The sequence below is a fragment of the Erithacus rubecula genome, assembly GCF_903797595.1.
Source record: "Erithacus rubecula genome assembly, chromosome: 1".
In the NCBI taxonomy this organism is placed as follows: domain Eukaryota; kingdom Metazoa; phylum Chordata; class Aves; order Passeriformes; family Muscicapidae; genus Erithacus; species Erithacus rubecula.
In genome coordinates, this window is record NC_136658.1 from 41014130 (window position 1) to 41036630 (window position 22501).

Here is a 22501-nt window from a genome sequence, read left to right on the forward strand (position 1 = left end):
TTTGCTGTATTGACAGCAGCTTGGTGCTGAAGATACTTCTTTCCTATGACTGGATAATTCACATCTTCTGTAAGACCAGAGTGCCTGAGCTGTAACATTATGGTGGGTAGTAGATGCCCCAGGTCTCAAACAGCAAATTAATTTTAAATGTCACTATCACTATTAAGCAAGAAAACATTAAGCAAGATACACAAGTTTTTATTACAACAAAAATATTTATTCAAGCTGTAAATGCTATGCAGTATTTAGTTATTGGATGGGTTTAATATAAACATCTACTGCATAATCTTGGTTCCTTAGGAATCCTTGTATTGTATCTGAAACATTGCCCTGTTGCTGTACAGATCTCTTACAAGAAAACTTGCAATTTTATTTTTTTTTAAGACGTCAACAATTTAAGAACAAAGGAAGAAATACCAGTAGAGAAAATTCTGCAGTTTTGGAACGAGGTGTGCTCATTCAGCAAAATGTAGGCTGAGCTCCTCCTGCACCACTTTTAGAGTGTGTAATAGCTATAACAACCTCTATGTTAAACAGAAAAATCAGATGCTAATTTATCCATGTCTGGCTAAAAATTTGAGTTAGATAGTAGAACTTCTCAGCAGCATAAATGAAAGGTGGGGGAATTAACTTTTGCATTAGAACACACCTGCAGTTCTTGTTTAGCTGGTGCTTCAGTTGGGTATTCTTACCGAGGCATGACCCCACACAAATGTACATTGCTTGAAAACAGCTTTTGCATTCAAATGACATCCTATGCAGCAAATACTGTACAGAGAGGAGGCCTGTCCAAATTAAAGTTCTTGTCTGAGTGACTGGCTGGGAAAAGCTTCACCAGCTGAGAAACACTTCTTGAGGTTTTACTGGCCTTATGTTTAGCTATTGGTATTTTGGTTACTTATTGGTTATTTTTGTTACTTTTGCAAAGCCTAACAACATGGGATTGTTATGAAACAAGAGTGTGAGCACAAGCCAGTCAGAGCTGAATAAACAGAACACTGAGAAGTGCCCAAGGTAGCTGCCCCATCTTAGAGTGGTGAGTGACAAGCACCACCTTTTCACAGACCGGCTGAGCGCTTCGGAGGGGTAAGTAGAGAAAGCAGCAGAACACAGACAACGTGGTCTAACAGGAAATGTACAATCTTTCTTACATTTAATTTACACAAATTTACAGTTTTGCAATTTAAATGGCTCTATAATTATGCAAGTGCTTTTTCAAAAATAAACATACCAACTCAATGATATTTACACTTTGCAACCTGCTTCAGAAACAGCACAACTTTGCTATAAAGTGAAACTTCAGTGCACTGAAAGTGCAACTTGCCCTTTAGAGTCAACTTCTCTTCCCATGCAAAACCTCAGCATTGCTCCACTGAACTTCTGATGGCCCCACTTCGACTTCTTTTTGTTCATTCATCATAATGCAAAGACAACAAGAACTTGTCCACATCCATTCCTGCTGGAAAAGAATTTGGGAGCTTCTTTTTCTGTAGGGAAGGAAAGTAACAACTGTGTTAAATACAAAGAACCTGGGGGAACTGAAGAGCCTGCAAGCATTCCTTTCTTCCTCATCCTTCCAGCCACCCTATAGGTGTTGCTGCACAGATCTGCCCCAGGACTCAGATACTGCCATGTGCCCTTCACATCTGTTCCCACTCTATGGAATGGAGCATTTTCTAGTCTTGATGTTTCAGCAGCATGCTAATACTAAGTATGGGAATTACAAAGTTATACTTATTTTTTGTTATTTACATCCAAATACACCTTTTTGTGTCTCACACTTTGGCTATTTGCCCTTAAATATTCAAGTCAAAGGCACAGTGCTGCACACTACAGAGACTGGGAGTATCATTCATGGTACTAAACAAGGACACAAGAACAGCCTGAACTCTAGTAAGGCCTACTTTGAATTTGGCTTAACTCCTACATTCCACCTAGAAACTCAGAATTTAGAAACTCATTCATGTTTTAGGAGAAATAATGTAATTGTCATTGGTGCCTATTTAGAGAGTTAGCAGGAGTTACCTCTGTGTATGTGAAGACTAGACCAATCTTAAGAAAGCTTCGTTTAGAGTAGAATAAAGAGGCGGAAAAGCTGACTAATGTAAATAGGATGTCAGTTTTTTGCACTAGCATCCGTGAACCATTCCATTGCAAACAGTATACACAAAGATCCCTAATACACATTTCAAATTTTAATCAAAAGAAGCAGATGTTTGTACTTGCCTTGATTTTCTTCTTTTTTGATGGCGTTGGGGAGCTCTGAAGGTCTTTCCTACTTGCGGAACGAGGATTTCTCTCGCCCTCATTCAAGTCCTCCAGCTTCCTTTTCTTCACGGCGCCCCGCAGGGCCCTGAGCTGCTGGGTGTTGTCCTTGAGGGGGGTGGCGGCGCTGTTCCTGGCGATGGCGGCGCGCGACAGGATCATGAGGGTGTGCGCGGCCATGCTGACGCTGTTCTCGCTGCCCGTCTCGCTGGCGGGGCTGCAGGCCGGCAGGTCGGGCGTGGCGGGCGGCACCATGGCGCGGGGCGTGCCGCTCTCCTCGGGGAAGCGCCGGCACGTCGGGGTGCGGACGCCGTCCGCGGGGTCGTCCGCGTGCCTGTCCCCGACGCCAGACGGCGTCCGCGGTACCGGCAGCTCTCCGTTCTCGGCTGTCTTCCCAGCGGGGCTCTGCCACTGGGCCTCCTGCATCATCTCCCCGTGCTGTTTAGCCACCGGGCTGGAAGCCTTGGCAGGTTCGCGCTTCGCCTCCTTGGAGGACAAAGGAGCGGATGCCGATGATTTGCCGCTGCCGGCCCCGTTGGACAGCGAGCCCTGCTTCTTGTTCAGCTCTTGCACGGAAGGAACCGTCTTCTCATTCCACAAGGCAACGCTTTGTTGGCCGTTTGAGAGTTTGGCAGTGTCCTGGTTCTTCTGCTTTTCGTCGCTATCCCTTCGTAGCTCATTTTCTTTGTTTGCTGTCGCCTTGTGGAAAGGATCGGATGAAAGCCCTGCAGCTGCCGCCTTCCGCTCGGACTGTGGCTCCTTGGCAGATGCACCTCTGTTGCCACCAACTTCTGGCCTACACAGAATTCTGGGCAATGTTTTGTCTTTGTCTCTCTTTGGCACCTGTGCCTTAGCAGAGGAGGATGCAGCGTCAACAGCAAATAAAGTGTTTTCGTTTCTTTCCTTCTGGGATGAGCTCTTAGTAGCCTGAATTTGGCTGTTTCCTCCTGCAGTGGGTAGGAAGTTATCAAAGCAAAGCACTCTCCTGTGACTCTCACTCTGTCTTGAATTGGAGCTTGTGCTCTCTGCTGGTGCAACAGGTACGTTCTCTTCCACTTTCTTTCCTGGTTCTGCACTGGTAAGCTTGTCCCAATTTCCAGTCCTGAAAACAAGATGAAAACATTTCACTGGAGTTTTTATTCTTACTGGGCAAGTTCATTTCAGTTGGCTGCTACCCATCCCTCAAAAATTCTCTCTCCATCCTAAATACAACTATTTTATCAATACGTGATGACCAAGAGTAAGAAATGACAACTGCAGAAAGCTCAGAGAAGGCTTTCTTGGCCAAAAGGTATGAAACAGAGCCTGTACACAACTAGGGAGACTAGGGCTCTTCAGCCTGGAAAGAGAGATCACTGAGAAGAAATGCAACAAAGCTCTGTAAAGAAAGCCCACAAAAAGGAAACTATCTGCTGTACCTTCCAGTAATAAAACCAGGGGCATGAAATAACATTGGTTATTAGGTTCAAAACACAACAAGGAGGGCTGGACACTGTAGGTAACTAAACCTGGGAACTTTTTACCTTGGGATATTTGTGAATGCTGGTAGTTTACCTGACTTCAAAAAGAAACTGAGCATCATTCATCTTTCCTGTAATGCCCTCTCCCTGCACATAAACCTCTATGATTTCTAAGAGGAAAAGTCAAGTATTTGGGATGCTAACTTTGGTACCTTTGAAATGGTAGAGAAGGTCTGAGTGCTAGCAGTTTGTTTTATTGCCATGAAATTTGAGATGAGACAGAGAGTAGAAAGTGGAAATAAGAAATTACATCTCTTCACAGGGAAGATTTTGCTCTCTTTGCTATGCAAAACATACATCTAGAGATCAATAAAGACCAATTACAGTTAACAGAAAGCTGAATTACTGAAGTGGTATAATTCAAGATCCTGCTTCAGTGGTTTTTAAAAAATCAGTACTTTTTGCATGCATGTACAACTTGATATATAGTTTGGATTTTTTAATAAGGTGACTTTTATGCTCATGTTTTACCCCTTCCAACATTTTAAGTAGGTTTTTTTGAAGTATGTGCTATTTTTCCAATAAAAGATCATTTCACCTCTTATATTTAAATTGAACTTCTGATCTCCCCCTACACACTTTTGCTCATTCCAACATCCTTTTCTTTCAGAAGTCCATTAATGGTAAGGAGAGTTACTACTGCAGCCTTGCTTCCTTCTCTAATTTGCCCAACAGAAAACTAGTACCTACCCCAGTTAGAAATAAAGTTCATCAATATAAAGTTAGCATGCTGTTGTGCTTGCTATCTTTGCATTCAGTTCTCATTTTTTAAATGACCAAGCAGAGTTCTAATCCACATAGCTGAAACACAGAACCCATAGCAAAACCCAGTCTAATAAACTCTACTGGATCTGGGTCAGAGAATGGTAAAGGCAATGAGACTACACTACAAAACCATGGGTACCACTCATCTGAAAAGAAAAAACCCAAGGTTTTAGTCATTTAAATCTCCCAGTAAATGTAACAGGCAATTCTCCTAGTTTAGACTCTGCTCAAATCATTTTTATTTGACAGTTGAGACAGGAGACAATGAAGACAAAGCCATATAAAATTAATACAGGAACAGTAACAAGACAATTCTAGCATAGGCTGCACCAGTCCCTGCACTCATCTGTATCAATACTCCTAGCAGACAGGCAGCAGGAAATGTGGTACTGCTTATGGCACTACTAAAAAAAGTTCCTCTATACACCAATACTGGAGGAAGAAATCCATGATAGGCAAAAGAAAGCAAGTTTCAATACCTAGCAGTACTGACCTCTGTGTTCGAGGATTTGCATGGTTCAAAGGCTCAGCTACATTTGGTAACAGTTTTCCTGGAACAACAGATGAAATATTAATGAATGACAGGTAAATAATTTCACAGTTAGTACAATGACATTTCACCTGACAGAGAAACAATAAAGAAACAGCAACAAGCTCTGCAGTAATTTGCAACTTTAAACTTTACTGATTAGAAGACTAGCTAAGGTCTCCAACTAAGAACAAAGCAGCAGCTTGCTCTCTGCACTTAGACAATACACAGCTCTGGCAAGACAAAACAAACTATCCTGAACTTAAAAATACACAGTGGGGATTTCCAAGCAGAAGGAAATTAACACAGGGAACTCTCAACTATCCAGCAGCAAACCAGAATGCAAGCTACTATAAAATCCTACCTTTTATCTTGATTTGAAATTTCATTCTATTTTCATTTTTATGTGTAAGACTACTCTTCTTTAAAAAGGCAGATAGGCTGAAGCACAAGTTGTCCTTATAACTCAATGTTTCTATTTTCAATTATTTTTCTTTACCCCCTTCCCAACACTGAGAAATTAACATAACTCTAGTCTTGTTCCAATTAACTATTTAAAGATGCAAGGCCTCAATGAAAAGAATATACAGAAGCATATGCCTTAAAGACAAAAGGAAAATGGATAGTACAGTGCAATTTTATATAAACATGTAACATTTCTAATAAATGTTTTTCCTTACTAAATTTTTAAAACTGCTAACTCTTCTAGAATCTTCATTACTATGTGGCTAGTTGCAATGGCAGCAGCGAACTACTTAATACCACCAAGATGAAAAACAACCAGAAACATAAAGAAAAGTAAACTTTTAAAACTGCATGAGAGCCTTGAAACATTACATTTTGGAAATAAGCTTCATGCCAAAACTGAAATTATGTTTTATGTTGGAAGTTCTTTGTAAACTGAGCAAACAAAGTCACTAAATGCAGGTACAGACCTGTCTAAAGACAACCCAGCAGTTGCCAGGAAAAGAAGCAGAGATATTTATAAAACTTTTTTTACTTAGAACTGACTTGTTCTTAGACCCCTCTGCTTTTCTTCTGTCCCTCTCAAGAACGCAAGGCAGGCACCTGTATTAGTCTTGGTTCTTGCTCCAGAAATCTTCTGTGATTTGGGAGGGATGGGGAGCTTTGGAACACTTCCATTGCACACTGGATTAGCAACAGGCATGTGAAGAACCTTGAAAGAATCAAAATATTCTATTACAATTTACCAAAGCACTTCTTCTCACTCCAGCTTTAATTCTGAAAACCTTTATTTGCAACGTGCTACCTGGCAGGCAGGTGCTGAGAACGTATTTCCATTCTGTCCTACTACGGAGAGAGGGATCATTCCCACCATCCCTTGCAAAACTGGCTGCACTGGAGATGCAATGATGATGGCAGAACCTAAAAAATACCAAAGTGTTAAGATTGGACAGAAACTAAAAATACTTTTGTGAAAAGAAAAGCCTCAAGACAGGATTTCTTAAAAGTGTGTGTGGTCAAAACCTGCGGCAAGAAAAGCTCTGCATTTTTAGAAAAACTTCACTATCCTTGCTATAGTTCACTATTAGAAAATGGGGTAAGCACCAGTTTTATTTTTAGTTTATAAGTTTAGTTATTTTTTAGTTTATAGTTTTTAGTTAAAGTCTGCTTTCCTTTGTAAGAGGTAGTTCAAAATAAAGCTTCAAGTATGATAAACCTATCTCAAGGTCTAAACTTTAAATTAAGGTCACTTATAAAAACCAGTAAAAGTAACATTAAGTATCTTATTTAGCTGCCAATACACGGGGATTACAAAACATGGAAACTATTCTAGCACATTAATTGAAAAGTGGAAGAATATTTTCTGAAGTGAAAGAAAACTGTTCCTCTCTATGAAAAAAGCACTGAAGGTAACAGTTCCATAAAGAAATCCTTGTGACAGGAAAGGATGTCACCCTAAGACCTTGCACTGGTCTCTGACTGCACTGGCCTCTGACCTCAATGGAATGACTACACACAGAAATTCCAAGGTCACTCCAAAAAGTTCTTAGTTTTTGAAAGAAATCTAAATGACGGCTACAGCTGGTTTATAGCCATTTTTTTCATTTCAAAAAGCACTCAAATTTTTATTGCTGTAGTAATAAAAATGCTTGTTGCAGATTTTAAATCATGGAAAGAAATAATGTTATACCTTCATATTTACTTAAGCGTACTTCTAATGCAGATTAGGTTTTGAAAAATGAAACAAAACCAAGGAAGTGATTTGGGAAGGACTAGATACATCTACCCAGTTATCTACATGAAATATGGGCACCTATAACACAAAGCATTCAATTTATAACAGAAATTTTATTGAAATAAAATCCCTTTTTATTTAGCCAAAGTATTGGAATCCTTTCCAGTGTTAACCAAAACATGCTTCCTACATCTAACGCTGCTAAAATTATATAATTTAAGCTTCTGAAATATGAGGTTTTTTGTTTTGTTTTTTTTTCATTCAAAGCAGCCTGATCAATGACTTCTGCTAGTTTTATTTTATTTCTAAAATAAACTGATACACTAAAAACAAAGTAACTCCTGGACAATTTCAAGTGGCAGACAGAGCAGTTAAAAAATTGTTTACTTTTAATGCACTTAGGGGAAAAACAAAAATAACAAGACCATTGGATAAACACCACATTCCCAGTAGTTTTCTAATAATGAGATTACCCTGTGGGAAGTTTGGGGAGACAGTCTGGTTTGCTGGAAATGTATTGCTGGATCTGGGAGGAGTCCGCAACTGTTGTACAGCTGGAGCTTGGGAAGCCAGTGGCATAGAACTGCCAGGCAATACAACTACATTTGATGGTGTTACAGCTGCACCCAAGGTTGCTGGATCAGTCATACAGGTGGCTATGTAAAGGTTGCTTGAATTCCCAAAAGCTGTGCTTGTGGCTGGCATCAACTGTATAAATCCCCCTTCGTTGGAAAGATGAGTTGAACCTGCAACTGAAAAACCAGTGCAGTCTTCATTCTGAGTGTTAACTGAGGTTACCACAGGATCCTTAGGTCTAAGCACAAGAAGGTTCTGCTCTGCCACAGTTGAATCCACGTTTTTTTCAGCATCTTCTGAAGTCAGACATTTGGGCAGGCCTGCAGTTTTGGTTGGGGATTTGGCTGGAGATGACAATATTATAGTAGGCAAATTTTCTCCTGTGATGCTGGAAACAGCATTATTTAACTCTGTGTCTGATGCAATAAATGGATCATCACTGATGATGATCTTGAGGGACATTATATTAGAAGGATCAACATCCATTGGTTGACTACTAGAAGATACACTGGTTATACTTTTGGCCTCAGTACCTGACTCATCTGTTGAGCATGTAGTTTCAGGGAGAGGAGAGTGGCATATTTCAGAGGTAGTAAGATTGTTTTCAGTGGGTACTACAGAAATGTCTGTACATGCATTATCACCAGAAGAGAAATATAAATTATCAGTGTCTACTTTTGTAGAAGATAAAGGTTCTTGAATCTCCCCTTGTGTACCCTCTGTGTTTGACAGTCCTGAAGGAAGGTTAAAATCTTTCTTACAAGGCTCATCAAGTGTATGCTGATCATCTGAGTAAGTTTTGTCAGATGTATCAACAACTTCAAGCTGCAACTCTGTCTTGTCAAGATTCGTGATGTCTACTGCAGATCCCACAGCACAGTCTGCCTGTGTGCTCTGCTCCTGATGGTCAGAGGGGTGGCTGGAGTTCTCCTGTGAAACACCAGGCAAAGCAGCTGGATCACTGGTTACAGCCTGCTCTTTTCCTGCATCTGCTGATGGGCTAGAAATGGATGAGTTGTTTTGTCTCAGCTGTGCACTATGGCCAGGGCTCCCATCAGAAGGGCTTCCAGAAAGTCCTTTTTCAGACAGTGGTGGATTTGGTGATAATGGACATTTACTTCCAGAATCAGTTTTGTTTTCACTAGCTGTAGTATCCTCTGCCACTGAAATCAAAGGAATCTGTGGAGTACTAGAATGAACATATTCTAAACTAGGACTACTTTGAGAAGTATCACCTGGTGGGCCTTTTTCAATTTCCATAGCACTCTCACTTTCAGATACTAATGTAGATGACTCTTTTGTAACATAGGTGTCTGCACAGTGTTCATTACACTTGCTATCAGAACTCGGGCCCTTGTTAGGCTCAGTCAAACCAGACACCGAGTCAAAAGCAATTTCAAGCTCTCTAATATGTTCAGGGGTAATGGCTGTAAGTTCTTCAGTCTGCTTCCTTGGTCCACAGTTTGCATGCAACTGTTCACTGGCTGGATTTTCTGGATTTTTCTTAACCATATCATCATCATTAATGCTGGTCTTCAAGGCACATGATGCTTCTCCTAATTCAAAGCCTTTACAGGATAGTGGTTCTCTAGAATTATCACCTGTAAAAGATAGAATAAACTAGTTCCATAATTATTAGAACAGCTGATCCTTTTAGAGCATTTTAGAAATGCCTATCAGTTCAACAGAAAACTGTTCCACATGAAATTAAGGGGGAATAATGTCATTCATCCTTACATCCAAGTAGAATGGCACAGATATAAAACATATACACTAGATAATCTGGAGAATCAGTTTGTACATTACTAGTAAGTACACACATAACATGAATATCACTCGGGTTACTAAATCAGATTCCAAGAAGCACAAAAACCATCTCATGACAAAAACCTCTTGGCTCAACTTCTCATACACTTTCACTAAATACCTGCTACTCATGGATTATTATTAAGGATGGTGGAGACAGACTAATATGCTTTCTGTCCAGAGTAACACTCTTTTTGTGTATTAATTACATTACAGAATAGAGATAAAAGATCAATATGGTTAGATGTAAAATATTATCTTTATGTGTTCCACAACAGGTACTACAAAGTATGCATTTACTGATAGTCTGCTTGCATTAAGGGGCTTAACAAGCACAGCTTTTAAGTACACTGATAGGACCACTGTTAAATTTAATAGATTGAAACAGACCAGGTGTATCTGTATGCTCGTGCAATGTAAATGTTCACGTAGATATTACCAGTGAAAAGGGAAAATTCTGAAATGCATGAATTGTCTGAAAATATTTTCAGAATGAAAAGTTAACAGAGAAATCTTAGAGAGCAAAAACAAAAACCTACATCTGTTAGTTTCTTCTGTTCCTAAAGAGCTTCCAAATGTTTCCAGGCTATCCTCACCCACCAGGATTTCATTTTCTACTCCATTCCGACCAGAAATACCAGCTGGTAAGTTCTTGTTTACCTTGCTCTTTCCTATTTTCAAAATAAAGCATGAAGAATGATTAAATATGTAGTTTTCCACATACATGTCATCACTACCTTTTATATGAACCACAGTGTAAAGATCTTCTTATGGTTAATGTGAGGAAAATTTTACAACAGCAAACAAGTATGAACTATAATCCTTCAGACCTAAAAATAAAATCTAAAATAACAGCAATAAAACAATCACTAAGCCAGCACAAACCCATAATATCAGCCACAGGAACATGCTGTACTTTATAGCTGTGTATAAATGTATCTAAGAATCTCACTCTGTATTAAGGCATATCAATGCCATTTCTCTTGCAAGAGGCCTGCTGTATTCCTTTGCTTTGTTAAGCAATACTTGGGAAAACTCATCATTCAGGATGCTTTACAGTAACAGTACAACTGAGTGCAATGTAGCCTACCGTAATCAAACCAGTCAAACAGAGCCTGAAAAGCTGGATCTGATTCTGTCTGTTCCAGAATGTCCTGGATAGCCTCTTCTGACATATGAATTTCACCCTGAGAAAAGACATGATATACAGAACTGATAGTTACTTCCATAACTTAAAAAGAAAAACAGTCAAGAATTGTTTTCTTTTCAGATTGTTTTCAGTTCTATTACTTCTGCTCAGCACAAAAACACTAAGACTAATGCTGGGAACATTTCTGCCACAAATTTTACATCTGTTAAAAAAATCTTAGTGACAGAAGTTTAAGAGAGAAGGTTCCTCAAAAACCCAAACATTACCCCACCACATGTGTACTGGAGTATTCTTTGCATAGTGGCCAGCACTAACCAAAAAGCAGGACTAAATCTCAGGCTATACTGGAAGCTTATGCACATGGTATGGAAGCTGTAAACCTGTACAAGAAAACCACAGGTAAAAAAAATCCCCAAATTAATCCTAATTCCTTAGGTTTGAATATGTAATGTATCTAGAAGCCAACATTAAGCAAATGGAAGTTTTATTTCATATATCCATTACATGGTCTATTTTACAGCCTACAACTACTTCTTTGTGGAAGGCACTTGGAAAGCACTGCTACATGGGACAGTGACCTAAGGTTCCAGATTCAAAATGACTTCTGTGGCAGCCCAGGAATAAAATGAGTATCAAGTACACACTCAAGACAATAAAAATAAAGTTTCTGCTGCCTTTCTGGAGACCCTCTAAGCACTCTCCAACCTTTGATATGGTGGCTTCAAGGGTGAATATCCCATGCTATAGCCTTGATTTTATCACAGCAACTCCAAGCAAACCAAAAAGCTGCTTTGATTTATTTCTGTCCAGAAGAATGGAATACAGCTTTTTAGCTCTGTATTTTGACAACTGACCTAAAATCACCAAGCAACAAAAGAACAGCATTTATAAACCAGACATCTCTACTTCATGAACAAGGAACTGCCTCTACTCTTACATCTTTTTCATGAGGGCTATGAAGATTGTCATCTCCCTCATTAAAAGTCCTCTTTAATTTTGTGATTGCCAGCTTGAGGCTCATAGAAGAATGAACAACACTATAATTATGTTTAGTTTGTAGAAGAAGAACACACATTTTCTCCAAAAGCAAGAAAACACTAAATTTGAAGAAAAAGCATCATTACTTAGGCTCCACAAATAGTTTATCTTGCTACGCTAAATAGTCCATGCTTACTTGGAGCAAATCACAAAATCAGATCAGATTAAATGTATTTGGAGACAGCAAGGTATTTAAATTCTTTTTTCTTCCTTAAGGCTATTGATTACATCCCAGATTGAAATTGGTAGCCAATTACTGGTATGAAAGATTGAGTGAGAAGCAGGCAGCTGGTGCCTGAGACAGAATTCTTAAATCCAGTCTGAGTGTAAGGTTACCACCTAATTACTGCTAGAAGCAATCCCACTCCCTTGGCTTTGACCCTGCTGCATGCTTTGGACAGGCACTGTGAATGAATTCAGAATGCTAAACTGGCACAAAATGAGCTCCTGCAGAACACCAGTGTCTGGCCAGCTCAGCTCCTCAAACCTGCCCAGCCCCACACAATGCCAGAGTTCACACTCTGCAAGGGCAGCTTTGGAGCTGCTCCTGCACAGAGGGGAGCACCAGGGATACTCAGCTGCTTGTGCTGGCAAACAGAAACAAAAAGAAAGGACATGAAGAAGAGAGAACACCAGACAATGTGAACAGGCAATCTACACCTACCTGAAGTCCAAGGATTTCATCAATTGAAGTCTCCTGTTCTGTGGGACCACTGTCTGTCTGTTTAGGGGCCTGAGCAACACTGCCATCACTGCAACACATATGTCATTAGTTCAAAACTCAAAAATAAATCAAATAAGAATACATATGAAGTTTAGAAGATCCTTTTATTACCTCCCCAGGATTTTGTTAATGTTTTCAGCAAGCTTCTCCTGAAGAGACTTGTTGCTCAAGATTTTTTCTCTGGCATTTTCAATAACCAGTTGCTGGAAAACAGTTTTGAAGTGGTCAGGTCCCTATTTTTAACATCACTAAAAAAGAAGCATGAATTTCTGACTGACCAGTAAAAAATAATTAAAAAATCAATTCAAAGAGAGAAGACTTTTGTAACAGAGAGTCATATGTCACTGCACTACATTGCTATGAAAATCAACCCAAAACATTCCTGTACTTCTACCCTTCTAAGGTACAGCAAGGCTTATTCTGCCTTCAGATTTCCACTCTCTAAAGAACTACTGTGTTCTGACAGCCTAGAGGTATTTTAGCAAAGCAAATAAACCAAGAAAAAAAACCTTTACATAGCCATGTCAACTTTATGTACTTAGTACACACAAGAGCTAGTTCAAATACAAACCAATACATTTATCTTTCAAAGGTAATTTCTATAAGAACCAAGATGAACAATATGCTAAAGACTAGTACTCTTGAGTTTGAATTTGTTTCTTAAATGCAAATACCTTCTGTAGGCATATACTCACTGGGAAGTTACCATCAATTAATTCTTCTAAGGGCTCACTTTCTTTTTCTACTACTGCTTCTTCAGCATCTTGAGTACTTCTAGTTGCTGAAAGAGGTCCAGATGTTGCAGCACTTTTCCTCTTCTGAGATTCACTGAAACATTCCAGGAAATTTATGTTGTAGTTTATGAGAAAACTGCTAACAGTAGACCTAATGGTGAGTAAATCAAGTACTTCTCTTCCTTCTCAGTAAATAAAAGATCTTAATTGCCAGAAAATTAACTACATATTGGAAATGCAGAAAAGCTGGTACCTGTTTTATTATCTCTTATGCATCTATTGTGTCTGCCTTTGCAGAAATTATAAATTTAGAGATTGTGGGTAAACAGCCCAATGGCAAACTGAATCCCATGCCCACTATTCAGTATTTACTGCCTCTCCACTACATGTTACTCTAACTGGTGGTACCAGTTAATGAATCCTAATTAACTGCAACTCAAAATTAGATTTTGGTATTACCACTGAAAAAAAGGAGCACTTATTTTCAAAGAAGAAAACAAATATTAGGTTCTGTAAGAATTTAGATGATAAAGAGGAAATGTAATATTTTTATAGGAGACAGGTAGGCTCTTCTGAAAACATCTATCAGCAGTGGCACTAAAATTACTTACATAAAAAAAATCAAGACAGATTAGGAATTACTTGGGGAAAAATGTACATTTGAATCAGAGAATAAAAAATGTAAAACTAGTGTAAGACAAGTTTTTCACACAACTTCTAGTGCAAGTATTAATATTTTTCTGACAAAATGTACTCAACTCAATACTTTTGCATACATTCACATTTTTATCAATATTAAGAATTTTCATAACTGAAAAGGACATTTTTGAAGGAGTACCAAGTTTCACCTCTGAGATTATTTGCCTATGTCTAATAATGATGTAAAGACAGAGTGTACAGAAAGAAGCATAAGTAGCCTTCTCTACTGTTAAAATCTTTGACTTTCCTTTCCTTTGTGGAACATCAAACACTGGCCCCCCTCAGCAGATCTCACATTTGAAACGCTCCACCACTGAAGAAAATTTACACTAGAAGTTAGAACACTGTATCATTTCTACACAACTAAAAAAAACCACCCAAACACAAACCCATATCCCTGTTCACCTTTTTCGCCTTCCTGGAGAAAGCAAGTTTGAATGAAGCTTCCGTTCTTGTGATGTTGGAACTTGAATGTGTATGAGACCTCCTGCTTTATAGAGGGAAACAAACAAACAAACAAACAAAAAGTCATGATGCCAATACTTTTTCCAGTGACATTGTTAAAGCACTATGAGTTCTACACATTACTTACTATCTTCCAATCAATTCCTGGAAAGTCATACAAAATAATCAGGGAAATGAGGATCATTCCTTTTAAACATATCCTGAAACAGGTATCCCCTTACTCTGGATCATCCCTGTCTGATGAAACAAGTTATTTGGCTGAGGGTGAGAGCACAGAACAGAATAACCACCCATCAATGAACTTCTGATCTCTGAACTCACATTGGCAAGCAAGAATGCAAGAACCATTATTCTTCTGGGCATTTATTTTCTTCTAATCACCTGAACCAGTCTGGAGAGCAGGGGAACAAAGCATGAATTTCCTGGAACTTTCTGATGGAAGATGGTTAGCCCTGATTTTAGAAAACTTCCATCTACAGCCATATATAAAAAAAAGAGGCTTAAAAATTTTTGCAACTTACTGTTGATCTTGTTTTCTTGAGTTTGTGACTGGTTCACAAACAGTGTATTCAGCCTTGTCTGTGGCAAGCTTTGATTTATTGGTGGCCTGTGAATTACTTGAGGAGGTGCAACAGAAGAGGAGTTCTGTGGCCCTGACTGCTGGGCTACTGACAACAGTCCTGAGTTTGCAGGAGCTGACTGCTGAAGCATTCTCTGCCTTTTCATTTCTACAATTCCACTTCTTGTACGTACTGGAAACAAAGACAAGATGAAAAAATATGATAAAGAAATTTTAAAAGATTGATGATATTCACACAAAATCTATTTAAAAAAATTTAACAGAACACCACCCAATCCAGTGAATCTCAAATCTGGGAACAATCACTATATGTCACACTCTCTTATCTTATACAGTAAAAATACTACAGAGAAAAACATATTTTTAGGTAAACCAATTTTTCTTTGTTGATAGTTCATTTTCAGCTTTTGTAATGAAAGAAACAACTACAGATACAACAAGCATGTTTTTGTATTTTTGGCTGGATATATGTCTGTATACATAACAAATGCTACAAGACTGCAATATGTTTTTATGTTTCCCTTCTATAGAAATCCAACTGCATTAGAATTAGACTGCTATGTTTTCAGTTCATCTATGAACCACAAATTAAATCAGAAGTTTCAGGAGTGAAGTAGCAGTTTTTAAAGCTTTTAGCCATGTAAACTTTCAAAAAGGTTTTTTTTTTTTTTTTCAGCAGAGAAAATGCTATAATAAGACAATTTAAGCCCCTTGCAAAAAGCCCAGCTTTTCTTATTTTCCTTTCCTGATCATTACAGTAAACCAGACCACACTGAAGACAATAGATATGTTACTGATGGCTGTAGAAGGCACCTATTTTTTGCCAGAACAGATAATTTTAACATAAAACCTACTGATCCCATGGAAAGGACTCAGTTACTTACTCCTCTGATTAGAAGAAAATCTGAAATCTGAATTCTGCATGCTCCTAAAAAATAAAGCAAATGACAGAAATGAATGGAGCATAATGGAAGCACTCAGCTACACAATGTTACAGTACCTATCACATGGTTAATGTCAGTCTGGTCCTAACCAAACATTCCTTCAGAAAAATCCATTGATTGCTATTTTCATTGTTTTTAACAAAGGTCACAGATTCTTCAGCTTACTGTTTCTTTTTTGATCAAGTAACCACAAATGCTTCAGATTCTAAATGAGTCACAGTATATTGTTTTATTACAGGAAAGCCACATGCTCACACTAATGCCCTCCTTATCTGCTAGCCCCACCTTAAAATCTTCAAATGTCTGCTCAACTATTGACTCTCACATATCCATCTTTTTCACTGTCTCTAAGAGGAAACAAGAGAGCTAAACCATTCTCACACAATGATAAGGGGAGTTGGTCAACATAGGGACTTACTGTCTTGATTTCAAAACTACATTACCTGATCTGAGAAAGTGTATAGTCTAATTTTTTCCACAGAGATGACATCATTGCTGGAACTTCATTTGTTGTTTCTAAAACGAACCATAAAAAAGAAACTGATGTCCAAAACAGATATATGCTGAGAAAAATGTAAAATCACAAGCAAAGTAATAATTATGGAGTATTTCAGACATTGTCTAACTTTAGGAGCCTAGTTGCCTTCTTAATGTTCTATTAATTAAAGAGCTCCAACTCCTAATTTAAAGAATTTTGATTGATATACAGTTCTGGCTTTAAAGCCTTGATGAAACTGATTGAACGACTGTAATTCTCAGTGGAATTTACATATGGTGTTGACTCCTCAGTAAACACATGCTAACCTAACCCATGCTAACCACCCCAGCTCACTTCTGGAAATGGTATTCATATTCCCAAGTCACTTTTGTGCCTTTGAAAACTACAACCTGGCAGACAGGCCTTTAAAAGTAATATTTATTTTATGATATTGCCCAAACAGGTAAAAACATTTGGTCTTTTTGAAGCATAGGACATTAAAAGTGCGATAGAAAAGATAAGCAAACAGTTCAATTTACTGAGTTTTTCAAGATGCCAAGTACAAAGCATTGTGAAGGAAGTACGTCTGTGTCTTAGTTATAATTTCTGTCAAACCTAGTGTGAAAGGAAAAAATGTTCAGAAATGTTCCATATATGATTTTTAAAACAAAGCACGACTAAAATACGATCATAAAACAGATACCAAAAATCTGTAAGATTTGGCAACATTCAGAAGCTTGACAACTGATTTCAAAAACAGCAAATGCTCAAACTCTGTAGTATTCATGCAAAATATTAAGTAGTTCTGAAATTGTTTTAGTCTTTAAAATGAGACAAGAAATATTTCATGCCATAGGACTCCTCCTGATTATTTCACGGAATCACAGAATACCTCAAGTTGGAAGGGATCTGTAAGGATCATGGAGCCCAACTCCCTGCTCTTCACTGGGCTACCTAACTAAACCATGTGACTAAGAGCATTGTCCAGACTGCCCTCAAACTCTGACAGGGCTCTGTGCCATGACCACTTCCCTGGGCAGCCTGCTCCAGTGACTGACTACCCTGTCAGTGAAGAACCCTTTCCTAAGGTCCAATGTAAACCTCCCCTGACACAGCATTGCGTTTTCTCACATTCTGTCGCTGGTCACCCCTCCTACTGATAGTATAAACAAGAAACAGTATAATTTTACAAACATAAACCCATACATTTTACACATTTAATTATATCTTTATGCTTTTGAGTTATTGAAATGCTCACATGTGAAGTGAAAATATATGCTGCCATATGCAAACTAAGATAATGAATTACTTTTGTTCACTAGATATAGTGGCTATGTAATATGGTAACCTTCCAACTGTAGCCTAAATAGGGATTACTCTTAGACCATACAACTCTTCCCCAAGGACCTCACAACAGATACATAAAATAAAACAACACCTCATTCTGAAGGCTTACCTTTTGTTTTCATGGCTACATATTCATTAAGAATAGTTGTCAAGTTTTTTCCACACAGCGACTGGAAAAAAAAACCAACTGATCTTAGAATCCTCAGTAACAACGTGAAGGAACCTATATCTGAAGCAATATTTTAAAACAGTCACAGATTTTACCTTACATGTTTACTTGTCCTGTTAGTTTAGGTGACACAAAGACAATTAAGACTTTAAAGTTACCACTATCATCTGCTGTACCTTCCTGTCTTGTTTACTAGTGGGAACTCTACAAGACATGACAAATACAGCCCTTTATTGTAAGTACTTGAGCTGCAGTAAGAGTTTTGTCTTGGATACTATGATATCACTTTCCCATGAATAACAGGAAAAACATTTCTATTGAGAAAAGGATGATTATAAAAAAAGCTTTATTAATCTCAATAATCTATCTACATTTGAGTTTTCTAATTTTTGCTGGTCATAGCTTGGTTCTCAACTCCCTACCACAAAGGACAGATGACTAAACACTTGTAAATAAAATAAATTCAACAGTTTGTGTTGAAAAGATGCATCAAGAAGATGCACTTTGGCTTTCAGAAAAGACTTCCACAAATTTTGAATACTGTGGACAAAATTCCAGACCATGAAATTAACTAATATACTAGAATAATGAAACAAAAATCATGAAGAGGACACACATATAAACACTAAAATTTTGATACATAGCAGTACCTAAACCCCTAAATTTGCACAGTATAGGAATAACCCAAAATTTCACCTTTCATCCAGAACAATACAGATGATAATGAACAGAGAGGAGGCTGAACACAGTTTTTCTCAATAAAATTTGGTAGACTTAGATAAATCTGAGGTGCCTTACCTTAATATTTACAGTGTACCTGAAATGGAATATTACTGGCTGCCATGTCTAGAATAGGAAAGTGACCCTAAGTAGACTACAAAAGTAGCCCTGAAATCAATAAAACCCTTGTGACAACACCCTTCTGTAAATCAACCTCAAAGCTGTAAGGCAGACTAAGCTTAATATGCTGAAACCAATTTGCATATTTCACACTTAAATGTTTCTTAGTAACATTAAATACTAGAAACCAAATAACTGCTAATATCTCAGGATGAAAAAACAATAAACAAATCAAATATCACACATTTTAAGCAGCATTTGAGAATTGTTACACTGAGAAATCTCCAATATTGCTTTCCATGGATGCAAGACAATATAACTTTCTGCACTGCAAAAACAAACTCACCAGCAAGCAGGCTGGAATAAAACCATCCTCTGTACAGTGCTCTGCATATTCTTTCAAATCTGAGCTTTCCAGAATAAACTGATGGCAGGTAGCTTGAAGATTTTCCTGTTGCAAATAGCCTGCAACAAATCAGATGGAAAATTTTGCTATTTCATTCATTACTCTTGCTCAATAGGTATCAAAGTTGCATGCAGTGTTGGAATAATCAGAAAAAAATTTCTATGTAAGAAAAATAAAGTGATGTTATTTTGACAAAACGTATGTTCCTATCAGATATCTAACAGTTAAAACCCAGAAGAGCGAAAAATATAGATTGGAATTACACTATATTTACAAAGTACTCAAGACTGGAAGTGAGGCAATATGAACAAATTTTGGTTTATCTTTAGTACACACAAGAAAATAAAAGTTCTCGGCTCAGAAGGCTGACAAACCCTCATACAGGCTGAACCACCCTATTTGATACTTCAGTGGAAATCAACGATATTTTGTTAATAAAATGCACTGCTATGTAAAAGTAGCTCTCCACACATTGTACTGTTTCAAAATAGGTAAAACTTGTACAGCTGCTGCCAGAATGGATAAGATTTATCAAAAATATTGGCATTGTACAAAAATTAGTAACAGAAAGGGTTTTTTTTTCCCTCACAATAATTTTCATTTAGGATAGATGTACTAGATGCAAATTGTGTTCTCCACACCCTAAGCCTCAGTAGTTACCATCACAGAAAATGTACTGACAAAGTTTTATTTTCCAAAACTCTACTCCTCATCAAGTATGTTCTGCTTAAATTAAACCTTTTAATTCTGCTTTAATCTTCAAACACCTTAAACACTAAAAGAGAAACAGACCAATCTGAATGAAGGATTCTAAAACAAAGAACCACAAAGAAAGTTTCTTCTTTTTCACTCTTAGCAGAGCTTAGCATGGAACGTTTTAAAGATAAGATAAAACATGTGCCTAGTTATACAATGTAGAATACATATATCATTTATTTCAATGGATCCACCTCAGCTCATGAATGCCTGGAGAAAAATGTGGCCTTTAAGTTTAAATGAAAACAAGTACCTTTCAGCAGATCTGAGCATAGCTAAAGAAAACAAATTGTATTTCAAACATGCAAGCCCTTCTTCATGTCTTCAACAAGTGGGCAAACTTGAAAATTAAACACAGCCTGGGAATAACCACTGTGAATTTAATGACAATGTATGAGCAGGCCTATCTGACAGAAAACATTAGTGGTGCCTGTGGAAAGGAAAGGAATATCCTATTTAATTTTTCAAATACATTTTTCTAGAAGAACCTCAAGCCACAAGTGGCTGAAAGTGTATTTCTGGTACACACGATTGCATCTCGCTGTTGTCCAGGCTGAAGATGGGGTATTAGGCTCAGTGGAGCTCTGATCTGTGCTGGTATGACTGCTCTTACCATCAAAATTACCTGAACACTTACTCAAAAAGTTGCTGCTCTTCTTTCTTGAACCTACTACACAAGTATCACAAGGAGTGAATGAATGCCTGCAGCTGGGCACGTTTTACATACACCAATTTCCTGGTAATAAGGCATTCCAAAGGCTAAAAATGCCTGTGCAGCTGACCTAAAGTGCTTGTGCACACACTGTATAAAGACACAGCACATGGGGTCCCTAAGGTTGCCAAAATCAAATAAAAGGCACAAAAGGTGATGCATATTTTGAATGTATGGAAATAATTCAATATTTTGTTCTACCTTAAGAAATGCCTAACTTATAGTACACATTCACTCTATCAATGAGGAAAAGATAAATGTTAATATGCATTTTCCTGCATGTGAGTTCAGCTTATCATTTTAGTTTTGTTACATTAACAAATATTCATCAGCCTTCACAGCACCAGAAAGATTTGGGGGGAGACTAGGGGGAGAAATATGGAAGAGCTGCACTGGGAAGTCTGTTTACCTGCTGAAATTCAGAGGTGCCTCACAGAAGAGGAATCCCTATTAGAGAGCAGAAATGGCTACAAAGAACATCCTGTTCTACAACCTTAGGTTGCTCAGAGGTTTGCCAGACATGATGCACGCTCCACACCACAACAAACCCAAGATGGGATGGATCATTCTCAGCACACAGGATGTTGCCAAGACTGTGCACTACGTCTGCAAGTCTCTGGCAAGCACACGAGATAAGAGCTCTACCTGGAAACTTGTAACTTCACCAGTCTTGTTTGGAAGAGTGCAATGAGAGATCTCACTTGTATGATTTCAAATCTTCCTTTACAGGCCACAGAGTTTCTAAAAATCCTTTTACTTCATGGCAATAAAAAAACTGCATCTCTTATTAGTCCTTTTTCTCAAGACAGTAGCAAATATTTCAGGTAGCATTTAAAAATAAATTGCGCTGCGGGAACACTGAAGAAGAGATTCAGCTTCAATGGCTTTGGATTTCAAAAAACTGTGAACAAGTGAAAACTGAATTTCACAGGGCAAGCTGCCAGGAAATCTTGGCAACCTGTGCCAATAGGTACTTACATGTGGGACTGAAATATGTGGGTCGTATTTTTGCTTACCATCGATTTGTTCTCACCTTTGGCAGCATCTAAATAACCCAAAACATAAAGTAAAAATGCACTGTCTGCTGCCAATGTCCTGAACACAGCTTACGCTGTGCTTTCCACAGACTCTGACCACGCCTGAACTTTTAGTGCACACACAAAGGTGAGCGAAACACGGCCGGAAAGAAGAACCATCTGATCCTTAAGGCAGCTTTCCCTGGCATTTCGGGTCACCCCTGAACTCCTCCTGTAACGAGGTGTGTTTAGGCACGGCTCAGCAGCTCCCGGTCTGCAGGTGGGCACCGGAGAGCACCGCGTTTCCCGGGGCTCGCTAGAGCCCGAGCCCAAGCACGGCCGGGAGCGGCCTGGTCCCTCAGGACCCAATCCCTCAGGAGCGAGGTGCGCTCGCTCCCGGCAGAGCCGGGCAGGGGCGGCGTGCCCAGCCCGGGACTGCCCGCTACAAGCCCCGGCAGTGACAATCCCAGCCTGGCAGGACCAAGAGACGCTGCCGGGGGTCAAGGGCGGCTCCGCGTCCCGCCGCGCCTCGGGCGGCTGACAATGCCCGGCAGAGCCCTCCCGACGCGGCCGGCGGTCCGCGCCTCAGCCACGCATCCCTCCGTCGCTCCCGCCTCACTCACCCAGCACCAGCCGGGCCACGTCGGACGGCAGCAGCATGGCCCGCGGCGGAGCGGGGCACGGGCGGGCGCAGCTCGCCGAGCGCAGCCGGCCGCCCCGCCACCCAGGCGAAGGCGCGGAAACTCCGCCAGCCAGCGCCGCGCCCGGCCCCTTCCGCCGGA

At 39.1% G+C, this 22501-nt stretch overlaps 1 protein-coding gene across 2 annotated transcripts; it reads right to left on the bottom strand.

Annotated features, from left to right (window-relative positions):
• Positions 1 to 1136: 1136 nt before the first annotated feature.
• Positions 1137 to 22496, bottom strand: NPAT (nuclear protein, coactivator of histone transcription). Of its 2 annotated transcripts, none has more exons than XM_079298691.1 (18): positions 22343 to 22496; positions 19176 to 19294; positions 17930 to 17990; positions 16439 to 16511; positions 15936 to 15979; positions 14993 to 15223; positions 14412 to 14496; positions 13269 to 13401; positions 12685 to 12776; positions 12514 to 12601; positions 10752 to 10848; positions 10201 to 10332; positions 7753 to 9456; positions 6350 to 6465; positions 6148 to 6256; positions 5044 to 5101; positions 2227 to 3367; positions 1137 to 1487 (listed from the first exon to the last, which is right to left on the bottom strand). In XM_079298691.1, exons 1-18 carry the CDS (start codon positions 22377 to 22379, stop codon positions 1410 to 1412), a joined length of 4398 nt encoding a protein of 1465 aa, XP_079154817.1. In that variant the 5' UTR covers positions 22380 to 22496; the 3' UTR covers positions 1137 to 1409. The 2 variants fall into 2 exon arrangements, with proteins under 2 accessions (XP_079154817.1, XP_079154816.1); XM_079298690.1 differs by having other exon boundaries at positions 6091 to 6256.
• Positions 22497 to 22501: the final 5 nt, after the last annotated feature.